The following is a 13,318-nucleotide window of genomic DNA, read 5'->3' on the forward strand; positions in this document are numbered from 1 at the left end:
TGACCAGCAGCTCTAGTATTTCCATTTTACTCTTTCTAGTACCCCTAGGCTAACAATTCTTTTGTCTCCCAGAGACCTACAATCCATCGATCCTGTCATCTTTTTACCATCAGTATAACATTTCCCTTCTAAACCAATAAATTCATCAGAACCCATCATTAAAATCACCCCTTGTATTTAACTTAGAATTCCTAGACTCTGTCTCACTTGGTTATACTTGATTGACAAATTTATAATCTGGTTTAATCCAACACTCCTTACTTCACGCTTACCACATCACTAAATATGGCTATACAAACTCCAGTCATCATGATGACTCATCTTATTTTACATGATCATGATCTTCAAGGATATTCTTATTAAGGCTCAGCCATCCCATTACATTTCCTTCTCTGGCACTCTCTTAAAGAATGATTTCATGGCTGGCGCCACGGCTCACTAGGCTAATCCTCCACCTTGTGGCGCCGGCACACCGGGTTCTAGTCCTGATCGGGGCGCCGGATTCTGTCCTGGTTGCCCCTCTTCCAGGCCAGCTCTCTGCTGTGGCAAGGGAGTGCAGTGGAGGATGGCCCAAGTGCTTGGGCCCTGCACCCCATGGGAGACCAGGATAAGCACCTGGCTCCTGCCATCGGATCAGTGCGGTGCGCCGGCTGCAGCGCAATGGCCGCGGCGGCCATTGGAGGGTGAACCAACAGCAAAGGAAGGCCTTTCTCTCTGTCTCTCTCTCTCACTGTCCACTCTGCCTGTCAAAAAAAAAAAAAAAAAAAAAAGAGAATGATTTCACAACTCTCCTTTTTCAAACCTTTAGAATCGGGTGGGAAACCACTGGGCATTTGGCTATTAAGGCCTGTGAAACTACTTGGTCTGGCCAGCCAAGGCAACCACATGTGAGACTTGAAATTCAATAAACCTGTAGCAGGCTAATTTTTAAGTTGATAATTTTGTATGGCCCATAAGTGATGTTATAAATATCCAGTGGTCCTTGGCAGAAAAACTTTCTCTCTTATTCCTTTTCTCAGCTGATGACCTTACTTCCTATATCACTAAGAAAATCTAAGCAAACAGAAAAGAATCACAAGTCTCATCACCAAGTGTATGCATTACCCTCCCTGTGACCACATGCTTTGCCTTTTTCTTGCCTGTTACAATGTACATCTACTGAAGGCCATTTCCTCTACTTGTACAAAAATATCCCAACTCCTTTCACCTACTTTAGGACATAGTTCTTTGTATTACATATTATGATTTTCTTATTATTTTTTTAAAATTATGTTTTTATTATTTATTATAATACATGTAGCACCATTATATTATTATATGACATACTATAATAATACATAATATTATATTATACTACTATAATATATGTAACATCATTTATGGAGGATTCTTACAAATATTTTTATCCTCAGTTATAAGCAAACACTCAGATAAATCTAGATTTGTGGGATTCTATTAACCAACAACTGTAGAAATTTTAAAACTAATGGGATCCTATCAAAATAAGAAATTTAACCACTACTATAATCAATAAGAAATTCCTTTAGTGTGATAATGGAGCTGTGCTTACTGTAGACTGTGTTTTTGAAATACTTTGAAGTGTGTTTTAGAGATGAAGTATCATGATACCTGAAACTTGATAGTCAAATATTTTAGAAAAAGGAATTGCCCGTCCTTATTGTCTCTAATAGCTCGCCTTCCTAGTCACTCTTTTTTTTTTTTTTTTTTTTTTTTTTTTTTTTTTTTTGACAGGCAGAGTGGACAGTGAGAGAGAGAGACAGAGAGAAAGGTCTTCCTTTGCCGTTGGTTCACCCTCCAATGGCCGCCGCGGCTGGCGCGCTGCGGCCGGCGCACCGCGCTGATCCGATGGCAGGAGCCAGGAGCCAGGTGCTTTTCCTGGTCTCCCATGGGGTGCAGGGCCCAAGCACCTGGGCCATCCTCCACTGCACTCCCTGGCCACAGCAGAGGGCTGGCCTGGAAGAGGGGCAACCGGGACAGAATCCGGCGCCCCGACCGGGACTAGAACCCGGTGTGCCGGCGCCGCTAGGCGAAGGATTAGCCTAGTAAGCCGCCGCGCCGGCCCCTAGTCACTCTTGAATCCAACCTAGTCACTTTCATCCTTCATCATTCCACCAAAGTCATTCCGTACCACTGGTTGTCTCTACAGTGTTAAATTCAATGGTTATCCTTTATTGACCCATATTCTTACCTAAATACTTTATTCACTTGTCTTCTGGATATCCCAAACTCTGAACTCCCTTTTTCTTCTCTGGTAGCTTATTCCTAGCTGCTCAGGATGGTTCCTTCCTACCTCTTCCACTTTTAAATGCTGACATGCTTCAATGGTCAGTTTTCAATCTCTTTACTTTTCTATTTATAAGCCTACTTTGTTGTTCTTACTCACTTTCAGCGATCTATATAATGAAAGGTTTATCTCCAGCTCTGACCTCCTCCCTGAACCCATAATTGTATATACAAAGGATTCTACGTGTTTTATTAGGCATCTTAAACTAAACAGGTTTTTCAAAGACAGAGATCCTATTAAAAATAAAAGTTAGAACTTACTGTTCTCAGCTCAAAACCCTCAAATATCTTCTCATTTCACTCACAGGAAAAGTTCATGATCTTACAATGTCCTACAGACCTTTGTATCAGGCTGTTAGTTACCTCTTTGACGTCACATTTCATTCCATCCTATACCCATTCCATTCATACTCATCCTATTCTCCTTGCTACTCATTAAGCATAAGAGAGAGACAGAGAGAAAGGTCTTCCTTTTCATTGGTTTGCCCCCAAATGGCTGCTATGGCCCGTGTGTTGCGCCGATCCGAAGCCAGGAGCCAGATGCTTCCTCCTGGTCTCCCACGCGGGTGCAGGGCCCAAACACTTGGGCCATCATCCACTGCCTTCCTGGGCCACAGCAGAGAGCTGGACTGGAAGAGGAGCAACCAGGACAGAATCCGGTGCCCCAACCAGGACTAGAAGTCAGGGTGCTGGCGCCACAGGCGGAGGATTAGCCAAGTGAGCTGCGGCGCAGGCCTTTGACTGGTTTTGTCATTGGTCTGTCTCTTCCTTACCAGAATATAAGATAAACAAAGGACAGGGATTTTTATGTTTTGTTTACTCAGTGTCTAGAATAATTCCTGGCACTGAGTAATTGCTCAGTAATTATTCGATGGATTAATGAAGGAAACTTAAGGATGTTGAGAAAAAAAGATAACCTTTTTACTAGTGTCATTTAAACCACACAGCTAAGAAAAAACAGGACTGGGAGTCTGTAGCTGTGATGGAGAGGTTTAAAGCCCAGGGCTGTAGTGCCGGCAGCTCATTTGGGTGCCAGTTCAAGTCCTGACTTCTCTACTTCCAATCCAGCTCTCTGCTAATGTGCCTAGGAAAACAGTGGAAGATGGCCCAAATCCTTAGGTGTCTGCACCCACGTAGGAGCTCCTGGCTTTCGACTGGCTCAGCTCCGGCCACTGTGACCACTTGGGGAGTGAACCAGCAGATGGAAGACATCTCTCTCTCTCTCTGTATTTCAAATAAAATAAATATTTTTTAAAAAAGGAAAAACGGGCCGGCGCCGCGGCTCACTAGGCTAATCCTCCGCCTAGCGGCGCCGGCACACCGGGTTCTAGTCCCGGTTGGGGCGCCGGATTCTGTCCCGGTTGCCCCTCTTCCAGGTCAGCTCTCTGCTGTGGCCAGGGAGTGCAGTGGAGGATGGCCCAGGTGCTTGGGCCCTGCACCCCATGGGAGACCAGGAAAAGCACCTGGCTCCTGGCTCCTGCCATTGGATCAGCGCGGTGCGCCGGCCGCAGCGCGCCGGCCGCGGCGGCCATTGGAGGGTGAACCAACGGCAAAGGAAGACCTTTCTCTCTGTCTCTCTCTCACTGTCCACTCTGCCTGTCAAAAAAAAAAAAAAAAAAAAAAAAAAAGGAAAAACAGGACTTTTATCATATTTAATCTCTTTTAATGTTTTCCACAAAGAAACGTCATTATTTGTTCATGTTCTGAATAGAACTTCGTATATATTATTTAAACTGAGCTTGCATCATGTATAACAAAGAAGTATTATGCAGATTCAAGAACCATTAATACAATGGAGGTTAAGTAAGATACAAAACTGACTACAGAGGGCAGGTGTTGTGGCATAGCAGGTAAAGGCCATTTGGGTGCCGGTTGGAGATTCGGCTGCTCCACTTCTGATCCAGCTCTCTGCTGTGGCCTGGGAAAACAGCAGAATATGGCCCAAGTCCTTGGGCCCCTACACCTGTGTGGGAGACCAGAAGAAGCTCCTGGCTCCTGGCTTTGGATCAGCTCAGCTTCAGCTGTTGTGGCCATATGGGGAATGAACCAGCAGACAGAAGATCGATCTCTCTTTGTCTCTCTCTCTCTCTCTCTCTCTCTCTCTGTCTTTGCCTCTCTGTAGCTCTGCCTTTCAAATAAATCAATCAATCTTAAAAAAAAAAAAAACTGACTACATTTTATTTATATAATTAAAAATACGTATTTCACAAATTCCCTAGTAAGGCACATTCACTGATGAAACCCAACGTGATAGTTACATGTATCATATATTATCTTACCTACTTATCAAAATGAGTCAGACAAGATAGCTACAGTAACACATACAAATAATGAAATAATCTCAAAATGAACATTTTTACTAGTCTATAATCCTAACTTATAAAGTTGTATTTCCATAGGAACTAAAATATCAATAAAATAATTCATTCCAACTGTTATCTGTCTCCCCTAATATTTTACCCTCAAGAAGTTAAATTACTTATTTCATTATATTACATAATCCAACATAAAAAGATAGGAAACTGGAATAGTCTAGACTAAAATTCCTATTAAAAATCAAACCAAACCATAGTCCAATAAATGACTAAGAGTCTCCCGGAGAGCCAAGCCACAGAAAAACCAATGAATGATACAGTGCAATTTCACACTGCCCCTCTGTGGTTTACTGAGTATAACATCACAAAAGTCCTGAAGTTTAGGGTAGCTATTTGAAAACACTCGATCCTGAAGACATGAATTTACCAAAATATACACATGATGTGACTAGTACTTTTGTATTTTACAAGGTATTTTTCTAAATATTTAAAGTTAAGCAAATAAAGGGCATTATTAGTAAAGATTAAATTGAGGCTCAGAAAGATTAGCTTAATTTTCTCAATATATAAAAGAACTTCTACATTTTTACACTTACATGTACATAGCAAAGATTAACAGGTAATAATTCCCTATCAGGGACTTTCACATATATGACAGTTTATGACTTTTAAGACTGTGTTATACATTAGAATATCAATTTTACTCTAATCAATTAAAAGTAAAAAGAAATATATACTGAATAGTGATGATAATTCCATGAAACTAGTGCTGATAATGATTGCTGAAGGCACTGTAAGCTGGTATAACGCTTTTGGAAAAAAATTTGGCAATAATATCAACACACAAAAAGTGTTCATGCCCTTTCCTAGCAATTCTGTTTCTGGGAAGCTAACCCATGGAAATGATTCAAGATATGGAAAAAAAACTACAGAATATTTATAACATCCTAGATACTTGGCATCTGAGATTTAGATACTGGTAGTCTCAACAGTTCGTGAGAAGATCACAAGTTGATGTATGACACATGTAACGTTGCAAGGAGGCCACATAACTAAGTAGAGATTTAGAGAGTGAGCCTGACTGCCAGCTTTAGCTTCTCCTTGTGGCCTGATTGTTCTCTACTAGTCTTTGAGTGCACGCAAATATTTCTAAAGTGGGAGAAAAACATTTCTGTTAAAAAATGGTTTTTAAAATTAAAAAAGGCCTAAATAAGCAAGTCAATTACTTGGCTAGAGATGAGAGTGAAGAGATCTAAGAAAAGACTGATATTTGTTGGCTTCAGATCTGTCATGTTTCTTTTCAGTACTATAGGTCTACTTAGTGAAAGATTAGGAATATGATCAAACATTCAACAGAGAAATAAATTAAACTGAAATCTACCTAAACAGCAGTTGAATTAGTGGAATTAAAAATGATCATTCTTCATTTTACATTTTCTAAATATATGATATGATATTTACATTACAATTCACAAAGAAAAATGTCAACATAAAAATGTACTGTTAAACAGAAAAGTTTCCAATTCACTTCATAGTGTCAGCATTACCCTGAAGCCAAAAGCCAACAATACTACAAAAAATAAAAACTACAGATCAATACTACACGTTAATACAAGCACAAAAATTTGTAAGAAAATATGACTAAATTGAGTCCAAGTGTATACATTTACCAAAAAAAAAAAAAGAGTACCTTTGCCAAGCGCGGTTTATCTGAGGAAAAAAATGTATGAGTATAGTTTAAGTCTTCCAAATAGACACAAGCATAAAAGTCACTTTTTGGTATTTGCTCTATGAAAATGTAATCATAGACAAAGGTGATCTAGTCTACTTAATATAGGAACCTATATCACATATCTATACTATAAACCTGGCATGTGTATAATACAAGCCTAAAATATTAACTATAAAACTTCTCAAGTTGATTTTAAATCTCCTTTCTCAAATAAACTGATTTCTTTTTCTTTTTTTTTTCTTTTTTTTTTTTTTGACAGGCAGAGTGGACAGTGAGAGAGAGAGGAGAGAGAGAGACAGAGAGAAAGGTCTTACTTTGCCGTTGGTTCACCCTCCAGTGGCCGCCACGGCCGGCGCGCTGTGGCCAGTGCACAGCGCTGATCCGAAGCCAGGAGCCAGGTGCTTCCTCCTGGTCTCCCATGGGGTGCAGGGCCCAAGCACTAGGGCCATCCTCCACTGCACTCCCTGGCCACAGCAGAGAGCTGGCCTGGAAGAGGGGCAACCGGGACAGAATCTGATGTGCCAGCGCCGCAAGGTGGAGGATTAGCCTGTTGAGCCGCGGCGCCGGCCCTAATCATTTCAATTTAAAATATATTCATTTAGGGGGGCTGGTGCTGTGGTGCCAGGGTTAACGCCCTGGCCTGAAGTGCCAGCATCCCATATGGGTGCTGGTTCGAGACCCAGCTGCTCCTCTTCCAATGCAGCTCTCTGCTATGGCCTGGGATAGTAGTAGAAGATGGCCCATGTCCTTGGTCCCCTGCATTCATGTAGGAGACCTGGAAGAAGCTTCTGGCTCCTGGCTTCGGATGGGCGCAGCTCCAGCCGTTGTGGCCATCTGGGGAGTGAACCAGTGGGTGGAAGACCTCTCTCTCTGTCTCTACCTCTCTCTGTAACTCCGTCTTTCAAATAAATAAAATAAATCTTTTTTTTTTTGACAGAGTGGACAGTGAGAGAGAGAGACAGAGAGAGAAAGGTCTTCCTTTTCCGTTGGTTCACCACCCAATGGCCGCTGTGGCCGGTGTGCTGTGCCCGGCGTACCACGCTGATCCGAAGCCAGGAGCCAGGTGCTTCTCCTGGTCTCCCATGCGGGTGCAGGGCCCAAGGACTTGGGCCATCCTCCACTGCACTCCCAGGCCACAGCAGAGAGCTGGCCTGGAAGAGGTGTGACTGGGACAGAATCCGGTGCCCCGACTGGGACTAGAACCCAGTGTGCCAGCGCCGCAGGCGGAGGATTAGCCTATTGAGCCGCGGCGCTGGCCATAAAATAAATCTTTAAAAAAATAAATAACTAAAATATTTTTAAAGAAAATAAAATATATTCATTTATAAATAACTTGAATAAGCTCATTCTGACACGAGAAACTACAACAACATACCTGACTTTGAAGAATCAACATTTTAAAATCATACAGTCAAGGGCCTCAATTAAAATTTTTTGACAAACATTTCTGAGTGGTACAATTATGGAGCCATATAGAGATATACTGACATAGGGCCCTCAATCCCTTAACATAGTCCTCATCCTCTTCTGCTGGAGAATGCCGACAACATAGAGAATTACTCTTCATATGAAACTGAGATCTAACTTAGTTCAACTTTTATCAATTGGTAGTAGTACTAACTTCTGAAGTAATAAAAGATTAAGTCTTTACATATTTTGCAAGTGCTTGAATTTGGTATTCATGGGAGGTTCAGGAACAAATTCCCTGTGGATCCCAACAGACAGCTGTATATAAATAGCGGTAATGTGTAAAAGTAGGACTGGTTGCAAAAATACATGCTGATTTGCCCAGAACTGTTGAAAAAATATGTATACTGGAGAGTAATCCACTTTATCCTAGCTTTTATCTTTGTTTAGCTTTCACATGGTTTTAATTAGTATAGTACTGCTCTTCTTTATTTTTTTTTTTTTACTTTTCCCAGTAAAATTGAGGTGGAAGACTATGTAATGCATACTTTACATTAATAAAATCTCACAAATCATGGACTTGTAGAGATATAGGGAAAAAAAGTCAATTAAGAATTATATATTTTGAAAAGAAGTATAATAATCTCATTCAATTATTTCATTTTTATTTTACTATTTGCTTTAGTTATTTGAAAGGCACAGAATCAGAGAAAGATAAAAAGACCTTGCATCTGCTGATTCACTCCTCTAATGCCCGCAACAGCCAGTGCTGGGCCAGGCTGAAGTCAGGAGCCAGGAACTCAATCCAGGTTTCCCCTATATGTGGCAGGAACCCCAATATTTTGATTCATCACCTACTACCTCCCATGGTACATACTATCAGGAAGCTGGAATAAGCTGCATAGCTGGAACTAGAACTCAGATACAGGATGTGAGGGTCCCAAAGAGCATCTTAACTGTTGTGCCAAACAGAACAAGTATGTTTCCAAAGAAAAGTTTGCATCTTTTTCTTTATTTCTAAAATGCACTCAGCATCAACAAAAGAAGAAAACAGTATCTAGTCCTTACCTGGAACCCACTTAATTTCCATTTCCATATCATTTTCTTTGCCTTTCTTTTCTTTTTCTTGAATAACCTGCAAAAGCTGCCTGTATTTAGCAATTTGTTCTTCATCGTCCTTCTGACTTTTCTTCATTTTCCCGTCTTCTAAATTGATCCCATCATCACCTAACAACAATAAAACATCAGTATTATTTCAAAAAAAATTATTTATTTGAAAGGCAGAGTTACAGAAAGAAAGAGAGAGAGAGAGAGAGAGAGAGAGAGAAAGACATCTTCCATCCATCTGTTCACTCTTTCCAGATAGCTGCAACAGCCAGTGCTGTGCCGGTTGGAAGCCAGGAGCCAAGAGCTTCTTCTAGGTCTCCCACGTTGGTGCAGGGGCCCAAGTACTTGGGTCATCCTCCACTGCTTTCCCAGGCCATTAGCAGCAAAATGGATCAGAAGTGGAGCAGCCAAGACTTGAACCAGTGTCAAAATGGGATGCTGGCCTCCCAGGCAGCAGCCAGTTGGGGAGTGAATCAGCAGATGGAAGACCTCTCTCTCTGCCTCTCCTTCTCTCTCTCTGTAACTCTTTCAAATAAATAAATAAATCTTTAAAAGTAAAATAATAATAATAATAATTAGAATACAAAGGCAAAGTGTAAGATGTGTGGGTAGCAAATACCAAAGAAAGCTCATACATAAAAAGTTTATTTTTTTTAATAGTTTGACTGTAATTCTCTAAGTCAAACACACAAATTACAAACCTGGATTTTAATTCAAAACATACAAACTTATTGAATTGACTAAATGTCCTCAGTAAGGGAATATGTAGAAGCAGCATAATGAAGCCCTTCTTTTCAATGACCTATGGTTAACTGATCACCAACAATGTTTAACATTACTGAACACTGAGTTGTGAAATACCAATACTAACAGATTGTCTTTACATCTTATAAAGGGTGATATGGAAAAAAAATTGGTTAAGTAAATATTTTCTTTTCTTAAAATGAATAAAAAATGGTTTAAGACATTTTTTCCATCCGATCACACTTTTACATTTTCACTCAAACAGCTGAAATTCATTTTTTTCCTGTTTGTGCTTTGTGCCACAATAATAATGTTGGATGGAATTCTGTCATGTGTCCCGTAATTCATGGATAAAACATCAGGAACACATTAACAAAATGGCAATGTATTTCTTTCTATTAAAAGCTTACTTCTGAAAACATAATTAGAAGCAAGCTCCTTCCAGGTTGAAATTTTAGTGGTAAGTCTCTGATGGCTTACTTTAAATTGATTTTTTCCAGTACTAAAATTTTACTTTCTAAAGCTTTAAAATGTGGGATAACTCACGTAGGTCTGTTTTTCCCCAATTCAGAGACAACACTTTTTGAAAGCCTTAATACTATTTAAGGGAAAAAATAGTGCTAACAGTAAGCCACCCTCTTATGCTCTCCTGTATAGAAATAACTAGGAACACTTCATAACTCCAAGACATGCAAATATACTTATGTATTCAACAGAGGCACTAAATTACAAATGAGTTTGCAGTCAGTTAAAATATTGAATAAAAATGTACACTTCTAAAAACCTAAGTAGTGTAATTCAAATAAAAAGCCATTATCCTTAAAATTTTAAGAAGTAAAAACATATGCTACAACATAGTATGCTAAGCATCTTATGGATAGTATGTTAATCTTTCCAATCATGAGCCAGGTACTAATAAGATCCTCATCTCACAGCTATGGAAAGAAAGGCACTGGGAGCTTAGGAAACATGACCTATGTAACTTCACCATGTTGTGAATACAGGATTTGAAATCAGAAGAGCCCAATAGCCCAAGATTTTAGCAATGTATTGAAAAATTCATGCAGATTACTTTCTAATATTTGGTATCCTAATGTCCATAATGTGATTTTAAAATTTGGTTCAGTTTTCGGGGCTGGCGCTGTGGTGCAGTGGGTTAAAGCCCTGGCCTGAAGCGCCAGCATCCCATATGGGCGCTGGTTCCAGTCCCGGCTGCTCCTCTTCCAACCCAGCTCTCTGCTATGGCCTGGGAAAGCAGTGGAAGATGGCCCAAGTCCTTGGGCCCCTGCACCCGCGTGGGAGACCTGGAAGGAACTCCTGGCTCCTGGCCTCGGATCTGCACAGTTCCAGCCATTGTGGCCATCTGGAGAGTGAACCAGCATTTGGAAGACCTTTCTCTCTGTCTCTACCTCTTTCTGTAACTCTGTCTTTAAAAAAAAAAAAAAAAAATTTGGTTCAGTTTTCCCAAACCGAAAATTGTACTTGAAAAACTCTGACTCAATAATCAGAAGTATACATGAAATATTTTTTCCTTTATTTTAGAGCTCATAATGAAGAGAAACTATCCAGAATTTCAATTTAAAAAGTATAGATAAGTAAATACAACTTTTTGCACATCATTAGGTGAGAAGAATATTAAAGATATCTGAAGAAGGATTCTGTTCTGTGAACAATAAAAAACAAAATGTTCCCTCAATTCTTTAGAATGCCAAAAAAATTAATAAGCAACAGCCACCAAAGCCGTAAAAAATGTGAAGGCTTTTGTGCCCAACATAACTACCACTGCAAATCATACATTTTCAAAGACTATTAAATACTTAAGCAATTATGTGGTTTTATTAATATGAGATGTCTGAACAAAGAAACTGGAATGATTAAACATGATTTTCCATTCCATGTATGGAATACTGTTCAAAAGTATTTTATGAAAAACATAGAGAAACGAAGCACTGTCTACAGTAGTCTAAAAGGAACAATAATAGACCAATCATAAGATCTAAAAAAGTCAAGGTTTAATAGCCCCATGGTAACACTGTAGATGCATTTTAGGATTTATTAAATATGCCATTTAGGCTATAAAAACAATACACATGTAAAAGGAAAATCAAGAAGACAGCTATGAAAAATGTTAAGCTATAAATTAAAGAATATTCATTCTAGCTAAAATACATATTTAAATATTTAACATTTATAGTTCTTCACCTTCTTCAGTAATAAACCTCTAACTCATGATTGAGAATTCTTCTGTTAGATAAGAATGAAAATAGTGAAGGTACAGGGAGATATATCAACCAAGCAACCAAATTTCAAAATGCAGACATTATCTAATATAGAGAAAAATGATATAATGATCTTTTTGTTTGTTTTAACTTCACAAAAATTATTTTTAAACAAACAGCATATATATTTTAAAGGCACACTATCAATCATTTCAATCAGCAAAAAACAAACAAACAAAACCCTAAGTAAAAATAATCTGAGAATTGCTACCACTAATAGCAATCCAGCTACTGCAGACCAATCTTTTCACTGAGGACATCAAGTTGGATGAAATACTTTAAAAATCTTTTTAAAAACTTCTAAGAAGTTAAAAAAAGGAGAGAAACATTTCACAAAACTAATATTAGTGAAGAATTACCATGACAAAAATCAAAAAAGAAATATAAAACAGGATAACCTCAGTGTTAAGGACCTATTTTGCTCTGAGAGCATTTCCTACTTCCTGATTCTCATAAAAATCAGCTGTGAAATTCAAAAGCTGTTTTGGCAGCCATTCAGGGCCAAAAGGACAAAAGTTAAAGGCTAAGACGACAGAATTTCAACTAGTACTCAACATTACGCAGGAACCCAAATGGATTCACTCTTCAGGGAAAGGGTCATTATGAACCAGAACAGTCCTGTTGCTGACTTTCATCACCTGCAGAAGCTTGGAAACCACAAGACATGAAATGTGGGAGTAATGCAGTCCTAAACTAACTACAGTAAATGAAAGATCTCTATTAAAACATCCCAGGGACGGCACTGTGGCATAGTGGGTAAAACTGCCGCCTGAAGTGCTGGCATCTCATACAGACACCAGTTCCAATCCTGGATGCTCCACTTCTGATCCAGTCCCTGCTAATGTGCATGAAAAACAGTGGAAGATGGCCCAAGTCCGTGGGTACTTGTACCCACGTGGGAGACTTGGAAGAAGATCCGGGCTCCTGGCTTCGGATTGGCCCAGCTTTGGCCATTGTGTTCATTTGGTGAGTGAACCAGTGGATGAAGGACCTTTCTTTCTCTGCCTCTGCTTCTCTGTAACTCTGCCTTTCAAAAAATAAATAAATCTTAAAAAAAAAAAAACAAAAAAACTCTCTTCTCAAACATCAAGCCAGCTCTCAAAAATTAGACAGCTGAGTTCTCAAAAACAACAATGCTGCCAGAAGCCAATAGAATGTTATTATCGGCCAGTGCCGCAGCACAATAGGCTAATCCTCCACCTAGCGGCACTGGCACACCAGGTTCTAGTCCCGGTCGGGGCGCCGGATTCTGTCCCGGTTGCCCCTCTTCCAGGCCAGCTCTCTGCTGTGGCCCGGGAAGGCAGTGGAGGATGGCCCAAGTCCTTGGGCCCTGCACCCCATGGGAGACCAGCAGAAACAGCTGGCTCCTGCCTTCGGATCAGCACGGTGCGCCGGCCGCAGCACGCCAGCCGTGGCGGCCACTGGAGGGT

General features: G+C 39.9%; 1 protein-coding gene across 1 annotated transcript in view; it reads right to left on the reverse strand.

Moving 5' to 3' along the window:
* The window catches only part of ESF1 (ESF1 nucleolar pre-rRNA processing protein), a 71,521-nt gene that overhangs the window by 36,914 nt on the left and 21,289 nt on the right, over positions 1-13,318 (reverse strand). The window contains exon 9 of the mRNA XM_051846205.2: positions 8,827-8,985. Within this exon, the coding sequence (XP_051702165.2) occupies positions 8,827-8,985 (159 nt within the window). The remainder of the gene's footprint in view (positions 1-8,826; positions 8,986-13,318) is intronic.

The sequence above is a fragment of the Oryctolagus cuniculus genome, chromosome 11 (genome assembly GCF_051225735.1).
Source record: "Oryctolagus cuniculus isolate XC-2025 breed Fujian yellow rabbit chromosome 11, ASM5122573v1, whole genome shotgun sequence".
Classification (NCBI taxonomy): Eukaryota; Metazoa; Chordata; class Mammalia; order Lagomorpha; family Leporidae; genus Oryctolagus; species Oryctolagus cuniculus.